General features: G+C 44.0%; 1 protein-coding gene across 1 annotated transcript in view; it reads left to right on the top strand.

Annotated features, from left to right (window-relative positions):
• The first annotated feature begins 2,213 nt into the window (after positions 1-2,213).
• The window catches only part of LOC139443840 (uncharacterized), a 31,267-nt gene continuing 18,945 nt past the window's right edge, over positions 2,214-14,535 (top strand). Inside the window, exons 1-3 of the mRNA XM_071224742.1 lie at positions 2,214-2,220; positions 2,692-2,808; positions 3,027-3,290. Of these exons, the coding sequence (XP_071080843.1) occupies positions 2,214-2,220; positions 2,692-2,808; positions 3,027-3,290 (388 nt within the window). The remainder of the gene's footprint in view (positions 2,221-2,691; positions 2,809-3,026; positions 3,291-14,535) is intronic.

Raw genomic sequence — 14,535 nt, 5'->3', positions numbered from 1 at the left:
TTTGTATTCATTTAAGAACGTTTTCTTTCAAGGCATGGTTCTCAGAGAATGTAATGTAATCCCATTTAGTCATTTCCAACCCAGATTAACCGTTTGCCCATGTATTATTATCATTATCATCCAGAATCTTTTATCACCATATATGATGTGTGTGTAGGGAGTTTGCACCAGTACTCCATTGCTTTGCCTGGCGACTCTCCCAGGACCATGTTGTTAATAGTATATTTGTGATCTCTCAGAAATGATTTGCAGAAGCTAGTGTGCACACTCAAGTGTGTTACAATAAGTGGTTCCCAATATCAATAGCACAGAATACATGTTGTCAAAACACCATAAAGACCAATATATCCAAAATATTTCTGGTAGTTGTCTGGTAGAATACTCCTTTTCACGCTTGAGCTACTAAACCTGTTTGCGCCTTTGCCCATGACAACTCAGGTGAAAACAATACCAAGATATCTGTACATGTTGAAAACTTCTATTGCTTCTCCATTCAGGAGCATTTTTGTTTATTTCTCTGAGAGTAGCGCGTATTCGAAAGACTATAATTTTAGTTTTAGTGAAATCAATTTTCATTCCAGTTTCTGCACAAAAGAAAACATTCCCAAAATTACTAATGTTCTTTTTCAGACTTCTAGGCAAATAAAAAATGAAAACACACTGACAGTCGCAGTAACGAAAGATTCTCGATCTCGAGATGAGCTGTCATCTCATTTCAAAACTTTAAAATACATTTCCATAAATAAATTGCTTGTTTTAAGTATATTATATTTCGGCTGTGCTGAAATGTGTTTGACCAATTGATTCTATGTGTAATATTGGTTCAATGCTGACATGTTATTAATTCAATAAATATAGAACATCAGCTTATTTTGCCAACTTCTAGAATGCCAATCAAACAGTTGGTGAAAATTCGATGAATAGATCAATGAAAATTAGTGATGAATCCAGGTGTTGGCGTAAAGGGTAATGTACTGCTCTACCAGTAGCAATCATTCACCCACACACTTTACATAAAGAGTAAATGTTTGTTGCCTAAAGCCGCGGAGCAGTACTCCTGCCATACGACGGCGACTTATGGATGAAACATAAGGGACGTTAAAGGGGATAAACAACCAAAGAGAAGAGAAAAAGTGAAATTGTTTAGTTTATGGTACATGTATGTACTTTCGAACTGCTATGAATAATGATATTATAGCATATTTCAACGAATACATTAACCACTAAAGTGTACATTACTACTTTAATCAGTGTGACACTGCAGAAGACAGTGGTAAGGCACACGAATTTTGAGTGAGTGAGTTGGGTTAAACGCCACTTTCAACAGTATTCCAGTTATATCGTGGCGTGCCAGCTTAATATGAGGGGAAAGCCCGAAGTGATGCAGGTCTCAGACCTTAACCACTTCGGTAAAACCCACGGGTATGGTGCTGACAAACTTAGAGACATAATCTTGGCGAACCGGGATTCGAACCCACAATCATAGGTTTCAGGCGTGCCCAAGGGACGCAACTCTGCACAAAGAATCGCGGCGCCTTAGACGACTGGGCCACCCGTTCCCCGCACACGAATAGCCACAAGGGAATCTAAGAGCACTGGCAATTACATTTCTTCATCTGTTAAATGAGGTAAGGTGAAATTGGGTTTAACGTCGCGTCCAAGATTATTGCACTTATATAACGAAGTGTATGTGTGTGTGGCTGCTGGTACTAGTCCGGACTGATGCCGATTTATAGTGCTACCACACTGAGATACCATGCCGCAGTCTAACATGAATACCACACTCAGATACAGGATACTGACTCTGAGCCAACGAGTCCTTGTTTTAGCCGCTTAATGTCGAGCGCTAGACAAGGTAAAAACAAGTACCATCTTTTAAAGTCTTTTGGTATGACACAGCCGTGGATCGAACCCCCAACCTTCCACTCTCCAGGCGGACACGCTACCACTAGACCACGGAGGTGGTCCCCGTTAAATGAACACCAGTGAGTGGATGAGGAGGGTCTCATGGTTGTTGTGCTATGATGTCTGTTTAATCATCGCTATACAATTCTTTGCATTACCATTCAGAAATTGTCTACCATCCCCATGGTCAAGTGGTAGAGCGTCCGCCCGAAGAGCAGAAGGTCGGGGGCTCGATTCCCGGTTGCGTCATGGCAAAAAACGTTAAAAGTTTGTACTTGCCTGACTCTCGGAATGACAGGGTTTGAACAATGACTGGTTGGCTCAGAGTCAGTATATTATGTCTGAGTGGGATATTCATGTTAAATTGCGGCATAGCATCTCAGTGGCCACTTCTATAACATCGGCATTTATACTGACAAGTAGCAGAAGCCACAAAGAGACACACATAACTATATAAACTGAATAATAATCTTGAACACGACGTTTAACCCCATTTAACCTCACCTTAGAAAATGTTTGTTTGTATGTAACAACTTTATTATCTTACTTAGTAATTCCCGTGTTTTTTCAGGTGAACAATTAAGCGCCCTTATGTGTTTGTGACGGTTATCACCGATCGGGCAGGATACGCTCACCGTTTCTGTGACATGATATCATCACTATTCTATACTGATTGATAAACACATTGTTAGATACAGTCGGACTCGTACAATGGATTCTGCTTTAAGTATAGATAATGGAAATGGTTTTGTCGCATTTAATTAAGCATTTCGTATTACACTTCAGCAACCTGCTCCTATATCAGCAATAGATGGTGCTGGCCAGGTCACTGTAACGACGATCTAACGACGTCTTGCGCCTGCGAGAGTGGATTCAAGAAGTCAGGAAAGTCCAAGTGTGACAGTAAGGGGGCATTCTGGAGAACTCGACATTTTTGGTTTACGTTAGCACCGGACGTCTTGGTATTCGTGTATGCTTAGTAATCAGTCCAAAAAAGAAAAGAAATTTAATTTCTGCCTTTCCTAGACATAAGTGATTGATTTAGCGGTAACTGTATATAGGCCTAGCCAGTCACCTCACTTGTGCACAATGCATAGAGCCCACTTGCAATTATGTTCTAGTTAACGCAACGGCAGACCTGCTAAGCTGCAATGTTGGAATAGAGGACAGTCACGGGAACGTGGGGAACAGCACCAGCAGTGACAACAGCACTGCCTGTGACTCCATGTCAGGCGTCTTCACCAACATACAGCCTTCGACAGTGTCCTTCAGCCTTACATCTGAATTTCAAAGGGAAATATCTTCCCGTCAGCCTCCGTATATCATCCGGACCCTAATCGGCATCGTGGATGGCAGGGTGATCGTTACAAAGAGGAGCCTGTCAGGTAGATACCACAATTTGTATGTACAAATGTTACAACCATCCTGTTTTAGAAGTTCTCTTCAGTGTAATCTACATGTATTTTTAGAAGCTTGTACTGTTCTATAAAGTCGACAATGGGACATTGTGATCAAATCACACAATCGTGTGATCTCGACATGTCCAACAACCGCGAGAACAATCCAAATCCCGAGAGAAATAGTCTCACTAAGCGAGTTTAAAGTAAATATAATTTACTTGATATTCATAAGATAGTACTTATACAATCAATACGCCAATTGTTCCATTGTTTCATATTCACATCTCTGTGAAAGCGCGTAGCCAAAGCTCAGGAGTTAGATTATTGTCATAAAGCTTCGTTCATGATACGTTCACAAAATGTTCACAGATTTATATAGAAGCATACAAAATTATGTAAATTTATAGTAAAATCATTGTAAACGAAAAGACTCGAAATTGATTAAATCAATTGGTTGATTGCCTTGTCATCATATCCAACAGCCTGAGAAGTTGCTCATTAAATCAACCCCTGATTAAGTTATCTGGGCCGAAATCGAGTATCTGCAGGCCGCCAGAACAGTTGCGAGAACGATGGGGCCAGGCAAAATCTGTAGATCTCAATAAAGCTCAATATCATTCGTTCCCTCTCTTTCACATAATCTGAAAACGTGTTCCCATTCTGTAACATATACTCAGCAACAAAAGTTGCGACACAAGAAAATGATGCGGGATATTAAATTAACAGTACATTATGGGTTCACTTTTCGTCAACGAAAACTACATTAAACTTTGTGAGCGTCCAGAAAGTGTCAGGAAATGTCAGGAGTTTTTCACGTGTGAAAACCCCCCAAACGATGCTTTTTGCTCCCCTTTACTAATGTTCACGACCAATCACATTGCGCGGTTCCCTGACGCACATGATGCCCCAGGCTTCTTTTCGGAAGCAGTAGGTATCATATTATTGGCTGGGGTGGCAAGGTAGCTGCAGAGAGGATCGAGATCGTTGATATTGAACATGGATAACGGCAATCATATTACTGTGCAAAACCGCTGCGTCACAAAGTAATTAAACAATTTTTGAACTTATCCTGTCTCAGACTATGCATTTCTCTTTCTTCTTTCGATTCTGAGTGGAAACGTATCTGAAATAAAAGTTTCCTGCTTCTAAAGTTAATTAACCCTGTCATACTTCACATTGCCACGGTCACCTCCCAGAACTGGGTCATGCGCGCTATGCATGCTGGTTTACCATCTTGCGCTGATCACGTGTCTTTCCTAGGCAACTCATTCTCTTTCAAATGGCCACGCAGTGGTGACGTGTTGTTATTACAGGAATCCATTTTGGGTTTTTCTTTTTCGCTTGCAAGCGATCTTCATGTTTTGTCGTCTAATTGCTTATATCCCTGTTTCGGAAAGTTATTCTTCATTATGGACGAGCAGTCTACACGGAGACCTGTCTGCACTTTGTGCCGACGTGTTTTCTCTCCGTCTGACCCTCATCCCCAATGTTCGGATTGTCATGGATTATGCAGTTTTTTTAGAGTGTTGCGAGCTCTGCTCCGATCTACCAGATGAATCCTTCAAACTGTACCTGCATAAATGTTGGCGTTGGGTGTCAGATCGTCTCTCTAAGACTGCAGAAAAATCCATGAAAGCCAAAAAAAACACCGATCAAGAAAGTGAGATCGGCCCGATCACCCTCACCGGCGGGCCAGATTACTAGGGATCAAAATGGTCCCATGATCTCGTTAGACGTTGAGGGAGTCTCTGACCCTTTTCTCACAGACGACATGTCTAAGGTATCCACGAATCCACCTTCAAAGCCGAACCTACCGTCCACATCCCGAGACTCGGACATTCGACGAGTCCTCTCGTAAGACACGAGTGTGGATGACGGGCTTACGTCAGGCAACGTATCGAACACGACCGAGGTTCGTACTTTCAACTCCTCGTGTTCAACGACTAACATGGAGCTCGGTCCGTCGTTCGAAATCTCCCATATGACGATCTTCGCAGGACCAGGAGTCGTATGACGACTCATCGGTTCAAGGCTAACGAACCTCCCATTCCTGAGAGGATTCACAAGGCGATAGACATTCATCCCGGGATCGACTAGCATCAACACTCAGTGCACTTTATTCAGTGCAATCATCGGGGGATCAGCATTCAGACTGGGACCAACAGGGACTGGGACTTCTCACTCTCGACACTGAGATGATTCACCGAACATCCCACCATCAAAGGTTCCTCGTACTTACGAACCTCCGAACCTACGAATATCGGGCCTCCAGACCTCGAATCTTGAACCTCGAATCTTGAACCCCGAACTTCGATCCTCTGAACCTCGTCAACCATCCGAACCTCGTCGAACATTCGAAAATTACTGTACTCCAGAGGTGCCATAGTCGCGTTCGAATCATACATCTTCGGACAAACAAAAGAGATTCGAGCCTCGTCGAACCACTGAGGTTTAACGAACGTCATCGAACTGAACTTCGAAGGACAAACAGACTCCTAAGTATCGACAAACTTCAAATGAGGTTCAACAGGACACGAGAGATCATAAAACCTCCAAGAAACGGAGACATTCGAGAGATAAGCAATGTTCACCTACAGATCGTTACTCGTCTTATGACAGGCGAGGGGATTATCGCTCATCCCCTTATCATGTCTCACGCAGAGACTATTCAGACCCATAACGTCTAGGCTCGGAGGATGAACGCTACAACGAGTCTATTAGCCATTCATCCTACATGTCTCGATCTTCTCCTTCACTCATCCATCCGGAGTTTCGACCAAGAGATTACCTTCACACTTTTGATTTTCATCAACGTTGTGATTACCCTTGAAACACTACTTTATATAGTGCCTACGCTCATGAGTTGGAACGATACCCACACTACAGGGATCCACACCCTCCATGGCATGGGTATCCTAATGATCTGGATTACAGACCTTATCGGTCAAGCTACGTTTCCTCTTATCGTCATGAGGATTCTCCTCGACGAGAGAAATAGACCACACAGATCAGCTACCGTTGTCCTTCACCTAAAGATAGGCAGAGTTCTACTTCACCTACTCATCGCCACCTCCGGTTCGACGCCCACCTGCTTCCTCTAAATCACAGACTCCTGCAACATCACAAGCTCCATCTCAAGCTATCTATACATCATGGATCCCTAGCGAACTTTCTGCTATTCCAGCAGAACAGATTCGTTCTCTGTTACCGTCTGTAACAGCAGCATGTCTTCCTCAACCGGCACCTGCTGTACCAACATCTGCATCGACATCCACTACATCCCTTTCAGTGGATCAATCACCAGAATCAGAGTCATCAGACCACTATACCTCCTCAGCTTCGTCTTCTGGGAGGTTCGACATAGTGGATACGATCACTGTACTTATCTGGATAGCATATAAGTTACAATTGTTAAAAAGCACTTCAACGGAGGACACTTTATCATCGTTTGTTGTGCCTTCAGCCTCGTCGCCGAACATCACACTCCCTCCGAGACCAATCCTACAGGATATGGCCACCAATTAGACAAAGCATTTGGATCCTTTCGCCGTCCACGTGATTAGCTTCAATCTCCACGCTTTGTATTGGCGGATGCAGGGACTCATGGCTTGTCTTTGATTGCTCCTGAACTAGATGGTGACATCGCAACATTAGCTCCTAAGCGTCCGTACTCAGCTTCTTCAGTGGATGATAGGGATCTCGTTCACCTCGAAGGACCCTCCCGTTGGTCTCCACTATTTTATCAGCAACTGAAGCACTTTCATCGGCTCTAGCTCATGCAACTACCTCGGAAGAATCCTGTATTCGAGGTGATGTGACCCTCATCCAGCATAAAACGAAAGCTATACTAGACCTCCTTGCTCACCATGCGGGACGTATCACTACTCTTCGTAGACTGGGGGTGTTACAACATTGCTCATTGGATGATCAATTTAAGAACAGGCTGTACCAAATGCCATGGTCAACACCCTCCCTTTTTGCTGGGCGCATACAGGAGGTCGCCCATGAAGTCCAAAAGGACACTTCCCTGCAAGTCACTGTTGACTTACTTCGTCTCCAGAGAAATCAACTTGAAGAACAAAGGAAAGACCGAAGAATACCAGCCTTTACTCCTTCTGAACAAGACCTTAGAGAAGTTTTGAGTAATAGGTCTGCGAGGAGGGAAATCAGCGAGGAGGGAAATCAGGCGGACGCACAGTTTCCTTTTCAGGGAAACAATACCTCTCCTAAGTCAGAAGACACTAACCCCAAATGACTCACAACAGGAGAACGACTGGGACCTTCCGACTCCAGCCATTCCGATTTTCTTGTCTCCCGGCGGAAGACTAGGCACGTTTGCTTTAAACTTGACCATCCTAGACGACCCATATGTGTCTCGTCTCCTACAAACAGGCTATCCTCTACCTCTTGCCACCACACCTCCGATGACATGCAAACCGCCTCAACATCTGTATCCAGCCAAACAACTTCCAGTTCTCATAGACGCCATAAACACGTTACTTGTAAAGAACGCAATAGAGTGTCTGGGCACTCGGCCAATGACACCAGGGTTCTATTCTCCAATTTTTCTGGTTACCAAGAAAAACAGTCCTCCACTGCGTCCATCTTCAACATGAAAACCTTCAACAAACTATACCTAGAGACTCCTCCACACTTTCGCATCACATCAATCACTCTACTACGAACGTTTATTCATCCCGGAGACTTCATGATCAGCCTAGATATACAAGACGCGTACTTACACGTCCCTATCTTGCCAGAGCACCGCCATTTTCTTCAGTTTGTGTTCCTAGGCCAACACTACTAATGTGCTCCCATTTGGAATTTCTTCAGCCCCGTGGCTATTTACTCGCCTCACAAAACAAATCGTCAAGTTCCTACACACTCGAGCCATCGTCTTCGAAACGTACATCGACGACTGCATTCAAGCCAACAAGGATTTGAACACTCTACTTCATCATCTCGATTTCTCTCAATGCCTACTTCATCAACTAGGTTGGATCATCAAACCAAAAAAGGCCAAAACCATTCCAACACAACGTCTCCAGTTCATCGGAGCCCTCTTTGACACGAGTCAAGATGTTTGTACCCCAAGATCGTTGGGAGAAAATCCAATGCCTTGTTCCATTCGCACTCAAAAAGCCACTTTCCTTAAGTCAATGGCAACAACTTCTCGGTCTCCTTACATCAAGCACAAGCCCTCAATAAGAGAGGTCAACTTCACTTACGGCCAATCCAGTGCTTCCTCAAGCCCTTCCTTCAGAACGACGATTGTCAGGTCCTAATATCTCTTCCGAACCATCTACACCCACACCTCAAATGGTGGTTAACTCCATCAAATGTCTGTGAAGAAGTCTCCTTGAAACCATTCACCCCGACCCTCCACCTTTTCGTCAACGCCTCAACCGTCGGATGGGGAGCTCATTGCCCAGACCTACACGTAGCAGGGCGGTGGTCATTAGAAGAAAGACAGCTTCACATCAACGATCTGGAATTCAAAGCAGCGATTCTGGCAGTGTCTCATTGGTCAAGACTCCTTCAGTCCTCCACACTAATGATTCAGTCAGACAACCTATCAGTCGTGTGGTACATAAACAAGATGGGATGCACCAAGTCAGTGTCACTTCTATCTCTAGCACTCGACTTCTTCAAACTGATCGGCTCACTCAACATTCAAGTTCGAGCAAGACATATTCCCGCAGTCGCCAACGTCATATAGCCGACTCCCTCTCCCAACCCGACAAACCATCTCCCACGGAATGGCGTGATTTTTCAGTGGATTTGCCAGTTATTTCCGTGCCCAGACGTCGACCTCTTCGCAACCTGCCTCAATACTCAGCTATCCTGATTCGTATCTCCTATCCCAGACCCCCTAGCCTGGGACCACGATGCGTTAGCAATCCCATGGGAAGGACTACACGCTTTCGGCTTTCCCCCAACCGGCATTCTGCATTGGGTTCTACAGAAGATATCAACGACCTTATCGCCTCACTCTACCTTTGGCCAACACTTGCATGCAGTTGGTTCATAACGCTCACTCGTCTTGCAGACAGAAAGTTTTATCATCTACCTCTAAGGGACGATCTTCAGGATCAACCACACTCTCAGCTCCGTCATCCATCGCTAAAAACCCTCAATCTATGCGTTTGGCGCATTTACAGAAATCATTGATAGCTAAGGGTTATTCTGAACGAGTGGCCAAGACCATTGCGGGGGCGCACAGGTCATCTACTAAAGCACTTTATGACCATAAATGGAAGGCATTTGAATCGTTTTGTAATTCACATGACATTTCCACAACTGCCACAGCATCCCCACAACAAATTGCTGAATACCTTCACTATCTTTCATCATCTCATAAACTAAAAGGTTTTGACTCTAGCTACCTATTTAGCTGTTGTCAATTCTGTCATCGTAACTACAACGGGCACTAAGATTTCTACAATCATTGATCAGATCGTACAAGTTGGCAGACCAAATATCACGTTTACGACCACCAACTTGGGATCTAAACTTGGGGGCAAACCACTTTGTCAATTACATAAGAGTTAATTCATCCCGCTCTCTGCGGCAGCTGCTATGGAAGTATCCCGTACCAAGATCTCATTTTGGATACGCTCAGTGATCCTTCGAGCCTACACCTTCGCTGGCCTACCTGCTCCAGTCACATCTTATCCTCACGAAACCTGTGCTGTCGCTTTCGCCATGGCACTTCATAGTAATTTCTCCTTGACCGCAATTATGGAGGGATGGTTTTGGAAATCCGATACCATGTTCGCATCCCATTACCTCCGAGACATCTCAGTGACGGACGTTCAAAGCCTTCACCAGTTTGGACCCTTGGTACTTGCACAACAGATCTCCAAGACACACCTGCGCAGATAGGGAGATGTATAACCAGATTTTCATTACATTACATCTATCTATATTTATAATAGAGTTTCCTGGGTCAATGAAGTCATGATTTTTGACAATGGTGACCTTGGCCTCAGAGCTGCGCTTCTCCACTTCCGCCGTAATGACGTTAGATTGGAAAGTGATGAAATTTGAGGGCTTGTCTTTGATGTGTGGCATCCGGGTAGAGGGCAGGAAAACACCTTCTCTGCACCCTGTGGTTAACTCCTCCAGTGCTCCTCGAGTGTCCTCTTCATCGACCAACAGGGCAAGCCATTCCCGGACGAAACTCCTCCTCTTTGACCGTAATCTGTAGGTTGACCATAACGATTAGATCCTGTGAAAAACCCATTGATTCCTCAACAATATGTAACTTCCAGTGACCCAGAGGTTGGTCCATCACCAATTGATTCTATTGTCACCATCCGATTCACTAGCTAATAGTATACCACCTTTGCCACAAATGATGCAGAAAGCTTCTAACAAGCACTGATTTTAAATCTGTCTCCAAAAGTATCTAAAAGATTTCACTACACCTGATGATCATATTGAAATTCTTGACAGAGAGGAGATGGGAGATAGGTCAGCAGCAATTTGCGACCGTCTGTGGGATAACAAGGTCCCAGAATCCCATAGTAATAACTGTTTTATGTTTCAGATCCACGCAATCTACAAAGAAGATAGTGTTATAAAGTTCACTGAGATGTCCCACAATGTTGGTAGATCTAAACCGTCATAGAGTAGGAGCCGATCTACATGTACCTGACAGGGAGAATTATTTGGTCCGTCTTGGATCCAGAAGGTCACATCATCAATTTTCTTCATGATGACTAAACCTTTCATCCAGCAAGAAACAAATTTACGACTTGAATTGCCAGGTAGCTTTCTATGTGGGTTGTACAACCAAAAAGGTTGACCAACTTTTAAGTCTGATTGTTTTGATCTAATGTCATAGCATTTTTTCCGTATCTAGGAAGAATTGCCTCATTTGACAGCGAGCGTTTGAGAAACCTTGCACAAAGTGATCTTGCAATTCTTGTAGTATTCCTCTGTTTCCATAGCAACAGAGTTTGGATTATCTGTCATCAAATGAACTGAGAGTCGAACCTCTCTGCCCAAGACCAACTTATTTGGTGTATATCCCATAGACTCATGCCTAGCGGATCTATAAGCAGCCATGACGTAGGGCAGAGCATAGCGCTCAACGTACGGTTGAACTGCTCTACATGGCCATTTGCTTGTGGGCGGAGAGCTGTTGTTCTGGTTTTCACCAATCCCAGAAGTTTGCATATTTGCTGAAACAGATTGGCTTCATACTGTCTCCCCTGGTCACTGCAAGATTGCCGGAGCACCAAAGCGGCACACCCATTCTTCTACAATTTTCTTTGCAATTGTCTTAGCCTCTGTATTAGGCACTGCATATGCTTCAGTCCATTTTGTGAAGGCATCGGAAACGACTAGGATAAACCAATTGCCTGACTGGGTGTGATCTGTTGGACCCATTATGTTGGTCTTGAGTTGCTCCATTGGAGAGCCAGTGACATACTCCATGTGCGCTCGACGCTTCCCAGGTCGTTTACGCGCAACACATTTGTTACATTGACTGTAGTACTTTCGGACATCTTGTTTCAAACCCATCCAGTAATTGAAAATTTTATTATAAATTGTATTTTTATATACTTATCCTATCTCACACTATGCATTTCTCTTTCTTCTTTCGATTCTGAGTGGAAACGTATCTGAAATAAAAGTTTCCAGCTTCTAAAGTTAATTAACCCTGTCATACCTCACATCGCCATGGTCACCTCCCAGATCTGGGTCATGCGCGCTATGCATGCCGGTTGACCTTCTTGCACTGATCACGTGTCTATCCCAGTCAACTCATTCTCTTTCAAGAGCATATAGACTAAGGAATTGCGATGTGGTGATGGACGGGTGGGCATATAACGTGTGAGATAGGATAAGTATATAAATATACAATTTATAATGAAATTTTCAAATTTTTAAACTTATCCTATCTCACACTATGCATTTTATTCCACGGTTGGATGGTGGGGCGCAACTCCCTTGTCTATAGATCACAACCGTAGGATATTTACGAGGAAGCTGGAACTTAACAGTGGTACAATACTTAATACAGTAACACAGTTAAGTGTCGTAAGACAAAAAACCAAAAAAAACCAACAACTTGTAGACAGGATAAGAAGAACACTCTCAAAGAATGTTGAGATCCTAATACACGAACAACTGAAACACAATAAGTCGGGTACAATATGTGTAACATGTTCAAACGTAAGGAAGCCTAATCGCTAGTATAGAGTATACATCCAGTCGTCGAATCTACAAGACGGGGTATTCCTATCTCCAGAGGACGATAGGTTGGACCCGCTCGGCATCTCTTTTATCGCTTCGTCAAACCCTCAATCATCTCTGTGATTGAATCGATGGGTAAACAACGAGAAGAGGAAACGATAAAAAAAATCCACAAAAGGATTATCAATCCGTTACTCAACCCACATACCTAAAGTAGAGGTGTTTGAAATAAGGGATCGGGACACCAAAATCGGCCGCGTCTAAGGACGACTTCAAGTTGAAGACCAAGGTCTCTATAGACGAGTGATTATACCCTCCAACCGGATACTCAGTCTGGGAAGCCCGAATGAATACAATAAACACCAACAATCATGACAAGTGTTTATAATAAATAGGGATGGATGTAATGTAATGACACTCATGTGCGTAGGCACTTTATGAAGTAGTGTTCCACGTTGATGAAAATCAAAAGTGTGAGGGTAATCTCTTGGTTGAAACTGCGGATGGATGAGTGAAGGAGAAGATCGAGACATGTAGGATAGATGGCTAATAAACTAGTTGTAGTGTTCAACCTCCGAGCCTAGACGTGATGGGTCGAGGATCGAGGTTCAGGGTTCAAGGTTCGAGGTTCGGAGGCCCAATGTTCGTAGGTTCGAGGTTCGGAGGTTCGAGGTTCGGAAGTACGAGGAACCTTCGATGGTGGAATGTTCGGTGAATCATCTCGGTGTCAAGAGTGAGAAGTCCATTTGTCCCAGTCTGAATTGCGATCCCCCGATGATTGCACTGAATATAGTGCACTGACTGTCGATGCTAGTCGATCATGGGACGAATGTCTATCGTCTTGTGAATCATCTCAGGAATGGGAGGTTCGTGAGCCTTCATCCGATGAGTCGGTCTTAAGAGGATCAATCCTGCAAAAATCGTCGTATGGGAGATTTCGAACGGACCGAACTTATAGGGTTGACCGAGGTACCAGTACTATGTGTTCTCTCCGAAGGTAAAACATGAGCGAGCTCCATGTTAGTCGTAGAACATGATGAGTCGAAAGTACGAACCTTGGTCGGGTTCGATACGTTGGCTGACGTAAGCCCGTCATCCACACTCGTGTCTAACGGGAGGACTCGTCGAATGTCCGAGTCTCGGGATGTGGACGGTAGGTTCGGCTTTGAATGTGGATTCTTGGATACCTTAGACATGTCGTCTGTGAGCAAAGAGTCAGAGACTTCCTCATCGTCTAACGAGATCATGGGACCAGTTTGATCCCTAGTATTCTGGCCCACAGGTGAGGGTGATCGGGCCGATCTCGCTTTCTTGATCGGTGTTTTCTTGACTTTCGTGGATTTTTCTGCGGTCTTAGAGAGACAATCTGACACCCGACGCCGACATTTATGCAGGTACAGTTTGAAGGATTCATCTGGTAGATCGGAGCAGAGCTCACAACGCTCTAAAAGCTGCATAATCCACGACAATCTGAACATTGGGGATGAGGGTCAGACGGAGAGAAAACACGTCGGCACAAAGTGCAGACAGGTCTCCGTGTGGACTGCTCGTCCATTATGAAGAATAACTATCCCAAACAGGGATATAAGTAAATTTGCAGGCAATTAGACGACAAAAAATGAAGATCGCTTGCAAGCGAAAAAGAAAACCCCAAAATGGATTCCTGTAATAACAACACGTCACCACTGCATGGCGATTTGAAAGAGAATGAGTTGACTGGGATAGACACGTGATCAGTGCAAGAAGGTCAACCAGCATGCATAGCACACATGACCCAGATCTGGGAGGTGACCATGGCGATGTGAGGTATGACAGGGTTAATAAATTTTTGAAGCTCGAAACTTTTATTTCAGATACGTTTCCACTCAGAATCGAAAGAAGAAAGAGAAATGCATAGTGTGAGATAGGATTAGTTTAAAAATTAGGATTGCTGAATTTTACCGAGTGTCCTGTTGACCCCAAGATGACCACCCATTCATGTGCTCATGACAGAACGTTTCTGCAAAAGTATCAAGCATGATCA

This window comes from Haliotis cracherodii, unplaced genomic scaffold, assembly GCF_022045235.1.
Source record: "Haliotis cracherodii isolate W230 unplaced genomic scaffold, xgHalCrac1.p SCAF_5, whole genome shotgun sequence".
In the NCBI taxonomy this organism is placed as follows: domain Eukaryota; kingdom Metazoa; phylum Mollusca; class Gastropoda; order Lepetellida; family Haliotidae; genus Haliotis; species Haliotis cracherodii.
The sequence above is the reverse complement of the archived record's forward strand: the minus strand, read 5'-3'. Positions and strand labels throughout refer to the sequence as shown.